This window comes from Fistularia commersonii, chromosome 2 (assembly GCF_037954325.1).
Source record: "Fistularia commersonii isolate RoL2024-O1a breed Wild chromosome 2, RoL_Fcom_v1.0, whole genome shotgun sequence".
Classification (NCBI taxonomy): domain Eukaryota; kingdom Metazoa; phylum Chordata; class Actinopteri; order Syngnathiformes; family Fistulariidae; genus Fistularia; species Fistularia commersonii.
This window is the reverse complement of record NC_141285.1, coordinates 17711345-17717401: the sequence shown is the minus strand read 5'-3', so window position 1 is coordinate 17717401 and position 6057 is coordinate 17711345. Positions and strand designations below refer to the sequence as shown.

Here is a 6057-nt window from a genome sequence, read left to right as displayed (position 1 = left end):
AATGATAGGAGGGGACTCTTCGTGAGTCACCCCCAATTTGTCTAGCTTTTTAAAATGCTTACCCAGCCGACATGGGGAGCCCACCTTTAAGTTGTTCGGGTGGGGTGTCCGCCTGGTTCGGACAATAGTGCCATTCTGGGCAAGGTAGATGCTCCCATTGATGTTGCTGTGGCTATTAGACAGTCGATTCCTCTGAGTTTCTGTAGAGCCCTCCTCTCCAGTCGAGCTTGTCTCATTGTCCCGATCTACGATCAGCTTAATCCTCTTCTTTCTTCCAGGCTGAGGAGAAGGTAAAGGGTCACTTACAATATGCCTTCTTTCTCTTTAAACAAAAGCAAATAGGATTCACTTCGAGAAAAAGTAACCCAAAACACAAACATGCCTACAACCTAAATTTTGGTAGCCTCTTGATTTCAAATCCAGATTAATCAAGCACTAGGTTCAGGTCTGGGAAACCTGCCAGGTAGCAACCTGTCTACCGGGTAATGAGCTGGTGTGGGCTCCTATATAGAGGGAATTGACGAATTTAAGTAATTAAGAATTTAACCCACACCTAAATACTGATGTCTCAGCACAAGATTGTCTGTTAAGAGCAAGTGCTCTTCTGCTTTGAAAAAAACAATAGAACAGAAGAATATGACTAGTAACAAAGAAAATTGAATGTTACTCATGTTATGATAAGTATTTTCAGGTAAGCTTAGTCCGAGCCTTTGAAATATATTCAACATTTTTTAGAGTCCCTCAGTCCTGGTAGACAGTGAAGCAACAGATAAAAAGGCACAGCAGACCAGCACGATGAGACAGAAAAAGAAGAGGTATAAAAAAAATAACCTCTCACAGATAAACATAAGTCAAAGATGTGAAAATGATATCAGAAGCATTGTCAGCAGAAGACTACCAGTTTTCACTTTGCTACTAGGAAATAAGGAAAATTGGATGTTTGAAACACTCAGGAGATGAAAGCACTGATCTCTGCACTCCCATGCAAGGGTAATTGATTTTATTTGCTCTTACTTCACAGTGACAATATATTTTTTAGAAGGCAGTCGAGTTTCTTTCTGACTCTGAATCAGCATCTGAAGTTTCTTCGGTTTCTCCCGAGTTTTTGCCCACACTGGTGGCTTCTGATCCAGATCCATTGGTTGAAGATTTGTCAGACGAAACGGAATCTTCATCGACCTCAGTAATGGGAGAAAGGCCTCCATGTGTTTCCACAGATGTTTCACCCATACTTCTGATTTCAGAGCTGTATACGGGGCTGCTGTGGGTTTCAGGATCCCCAGGCACCACATTTCTAGATGCCGAACTATCACTCAGCTTACCAGCCGATCCTTGACTTTCATCTGTAATTTCAGACTCTTCATCTTCTTGGTCACTCTCTTCTGTGATTGTTTCCGTAGACCTATGTGTAAGGATGGACTTTTGGGAACGCCGGCTGCCACTGGTAGACCGGGAAGTGACTGAACTCTCCTCCCCAGTCAAAGAATGATCATTGGTTGACTGAGTCATAGAAGATGACCCTGAATCTGACTCTGACATCCCCCTTTTCCTGGACCCTTGAGATAGGGAGCCTTCGTGTCCTGATCTTGACTCGGTTTCGCTACCAATTCCCGTCCCTGACTCAGTCTCACTGAATTCATCACTGGATTTCTCAGATGTTTCTGCAGTTCTTGATGATGATGTTCTCTGTGATGATCCAATACTTGAACGAGATAAAGTGTCAGCACCTTTCATAGTAGCACTGCTAGTCTCACTCATACTTTGACTCCTACTGCTGCCACTCGCATGAGCACTGCTGGTCTCAGTTGGATGTTCGCTTCTTCTGCTGCCACTTCGACTCCCATTATCACTACTGCTCCCACGCCTGCGTTCACTTTGAGTCCCACTCCCACTTTCACTGTCACTTCCTCTACTAGCCTTGCTTGCACTTGTACTTCCTCTGCTTCGACTCTTACGCTTACTGAGCTCCTTGCTGGCCTCAGTTGCTGATGATCTAACCGAGGAGTGGCCAGATGACCTACTTTCTGTTGTGCTTCCTGTGGCCTCCTCATCAGAGTCTCCCTCTGTGACAGATAACTTTTCTGAGCTTGTCTCCTTTTCTAATGAGGTACCTGTTCCTGATTCTGTTTCTTTTTTAGACTCAGATTCTGCTTCGGACTCGGATTCCTTCTCGGTCTCCGATTCTTTCTCTGTACATGATGATTTCTCTGAATCGGAATCTCTTTCTGACTTTGACGCTTTCTCGCTGACTGATTCCCTCTCAGTTTCATCCCCTTCAGAGGACTTGCTTTCCTCTTCAGAATCCACTTGCTCTTCATCAGGTTCTTCCTCAGAGTCCACTGTGCTTTCGTTGGCATCATCCCGATCTAAATCTACTTTCAGATAGTCTCTGTCCGTGCTGCTTTTCTCAGAGGCTTCCTCCTCAGACTCTTTCTCCTTTCCACTTCCACTTGCTTCCGGCTCACTTTCTGTTACACTAATCGACACTTTGGATTTTTTTTCATCTTCACTGGTGGCTTGGGAGGCCTCTTCATCTCTCTCACTGCCAGTTGCACTCACACTACTCTGTGACTTCCTGCGGGCTTGCAACTTGTTGCCCAGGTTGATTTTCTTAAAAACTTTGCCAAGCCTACTGCGGGCCTCAGACTTGCTGTCAATCGGCCCCATAAGAGCTGGTCCATCAGTCAGACTCTCCTGGCTGTCAATGCGGCGGGCTGACATTAGTTTGGCATAATCCTTATCCTTCTTCCCGGCACCAAACATCTTGAACATTTTGGCGGTCTTCCATGGAGATGGGCCAGCATCAGATGGCTGTTCTCCTCCCTTACTGGCCACTAGGAGTTTGCTGAGTTTGATGACAGATTTCAGCTTCTTGGCAGCCTTGGATGGCTCACTGTCCTTTGCTGGCTCATCTTGTTCAATTTCCTCCTCTGGTGGCATGTCTCTAAATGCAACCCTCTTCGGTGCCCCTTTACCACGCATGCCACGGCCCCTCCCTCTGCCTCGGGCCTAAAACAATGTTAAGTTTAAGCCATATGTAACAATAGCACACAGTCTTAAGACTGATTTTTAATGAATAGGTATTGAATTTGTCACACACTATTAAAGCATTTTGTTATCATCTCTCACTTGTATAGAATACACATTTAAGGAAAGATAATACCTCAGGACCATGGGGGCTGTAGTAATAACGATCATCCTCAATAATCACCTCCCCGTATTCATCATACATTGGAGATATCAATCTCCTTCGACTGCCGTACTGTGGAAGGTCATATCTGAGAAACAACAAAACATGACATATTGTTTTAAATGATTGTGGACTACATCTCCCAATAATTCATGGATGAGCATGGAAACATAGCTGGAGTAAACTGCTTCAAGATTGTTTGGTGAAAACAAAAAGTGATTACTAATATGGAACAAGAAAAGAGCAACAAATACACTTTTATGTGAAGATGTAACACATCTACCACCTACCCTTTTAGGTATCTATTATCATTTAACATAAACATAACAAAAAGGAAATTCAGTTTATCTGAAAAGTAATTATGTTTTAAAGATTTGGTGAAAATGTTTGTGTACTGATGTCTGTGGGAAAATATTTATTTTAACTGCTGATTTTTTTTTTCCTTAATCTTATTTTGTATTCATGAGTGTCAGACAGGCTTGCATCCTTCTCTTGGTAGGATTGGCAATATCTTTGATCAGCTATGTGGAGATGTTACAGCATTTTTTTGTACTTAATAAAATTAAAAGAGCACATTTAAGACTAAAATCAAATTTGCATTTTTCCCTATTCCTTGGCATAAAGAGTAGATCTGATTATATTGTCCAGATTGCAGGAGGTTTAAATGTTATTGATATATTAAGTGATTATTAACCCTAGAACACTAACGTCGGGTGATTTTCACCCACACAATTCCTGTCATGTGATTTTCATTGTGTTGCCATTGTCTGAGTTTTATGGGTCCTTGGGTAGCTTCAGGCTGCTCAGTGATGTTATTAATTGTATGTTTGTTTCCCTACTCCCATCGGCCCATCTATAAATTGATGAAAACTGTATTTTATCCAGGATATTGTATCGGGTAAAATATACCCAACATTAGTGATGCTGTTACTTATTTCACGTTAGTGTTCTAGGGTTAAGTATACAAATCATCATATTAATATTGTGAGTAATTATTCGATATGAAAAATGAATCATTGATGGGGAGAGAGAAAATGTTCTTCAAATTACACCAGAACTGCACAACACTCACACTTGAGGGAAGCCCCAGGGAGAGACGCAAATGGCAATTTGTATCACAGCTACCTTGTGAACATGTGAGGGCAGCTCTGAGGACCACATGGTCTGATGATTGCAGGATTAAAGAGTTTAAGCTGTTAAAGTGTGCCCCTCAATGCAAACAGGAACAGATCAAAGGGATCTAGGCATAATGATACTACACTCATTAGCAATACAGCATTTTATAACGAAAGTTGTGACATGCCAATTAAAATGTAATTACCGCTTGGTTTAAATGATGGTAACCTAAGGCAATTACAGTTGATAAAGATGACACTTGTTCTAGGTCAGCAGCCACAGAGGTAAGAACATGACGACAAGAACAGTTTTTAAACGTCTGTCAGATTATATTTAAGCAATTTAAGCCAGCTGCTCATTTCAATAAACTTGAACATTATTCCAAAGTTTGATCCTCGTGACCTGCTGTAGATCAGGACGATTTTAGAAATAACAATTTCTTGCCAGCTGTAGAATCTTAGTTTCATATTTTTCTTCTGTATACTACAAGGGCAATGTAATGCAGTTGGCAATTTATCATATTTATCCTATTCAATAATCGAAGACACGTTACTAACTCTCAAAGGTGCCTTCTTATGGAAGCCTCCTTAATCTTATTTATTGGCCAAAAAGAGAGTCTAAACACTTTGATGTTATTTACCACTGAATGCACTCCTCATTACTTGATTCAAAACTAAATTGAAATGCTAACCATTCCCACAAAGGACCCCACCACTGGGAGAAGATAAGCAACTGCACATCAACTATGTCCTAATTACATTTTCTTTTGAAGTGACAGAAATCATTTCCATGGATTAGACCTGCCCTGATAAAAAATGAAAGTCAGTGGGTTAGATGCTTACCCTTGGTCGTAGTTATAATATTCTTGTGTGTAGTAGTCTTGGCCCGGGTCAATGCCTGACTCCATAGAGAGTTCCTGAATTTCAGTAAGGCAGAAGGAAAAAAAAAAAAAATACAACTCAGTGCTTCTCCTTAAATGAACAAAAACCAACACCATACAAGGTGAGAAAATTGCAGTTTGACCACAAGTACTGTGAATCAAGAAAAACAGGAGTATTTCTACCTCAGGTCTTAGAAGAGATGGCCTCAGCAGTTGCTGCTGCTAATGATTAGTGTAGAAGAGGTGTAGGGCATGGAAGGAAGGAATGGTTGGGAGAAACACAAACAAAGGAAGAGTTCACTTTGAATATTTTGGGTTTAAAGCAGGAAAAAAATAGCCTGGGCACGGCCATATCTTTATCATACAGCGTATACATGCGAGGTGAAGAGATTGATGGAAATGAAGCAAGGACGAACAGGGAAGGCTGTTGTGGAATGGAAAAAGGTAACCATAAACCGCATTCAGTATGGTTTATGTTTGAAACAGTCCTTTTTTTTCGTTGATTTATTACATAAGACTTCAACAAGAAATGCTGCCTGCCTCACTGTTTGGCACCTAATTATATTATTATTCCGAGGGGAAAAAAACAATCAAAATGCTTATATGCTGTGACAGGATCATTGAAGAATGAAAGTGAATACAACTCAAACAAACGGTATGTAAATTTATAAAGTCTTGTTTACAGGATCTTATCTTATTCCTTTTCAAGGGCTTCCATCCCAGTGAATTGTAGATAAGAATAATAGCATATAAGCTTGAGAGTGAAAATGGTCTTTGAAGACATCACAACACTTACCTGTCTGCCGTAGCCTCGCCTGCTGTGTGCCGCAGAAAAGAGGAAATAAGACAAATAATGAATATCTATTGACAG

The 6057-nt window shown here is 40.9% G+C and overlaps 1 protein-coding gene across 1 annotated transcript in view; it reads right to left on the bottom strand.

The window, feature by feature from the left end:
* Positions 1–317: 317 nt before the first annotated feature.
* Positions 318–6057, bottom strand: part of LOC147236591 (protocadherin-15-like) — a 159808-nt gene continuing 154068 nt past the window's right edge. Inside the window, exons 34-38 of the mRNA XM_086171289.1 lie at positions 5983–6004; positions 5370–5408; positions 5149–5222; positions 3164–3278; positions 318–3009 (exon numbers count right to left, since the gene is read on the bottom strand). Coding sequence (XP_086027415.1) covers positions 1036–3009; positions 3164–3278; positions 5149–5222; positions 5370–5408; positions 5983–6004 — 2224 coding nt within the window. The 3' untranslated portion in view covers positions 318–1035. The remainder of the gene's footprint in view (positions 3010–3163; positions 3279–5148; positions 5223–5369; positions 5409–5982; positions 6005–6057) is intronic.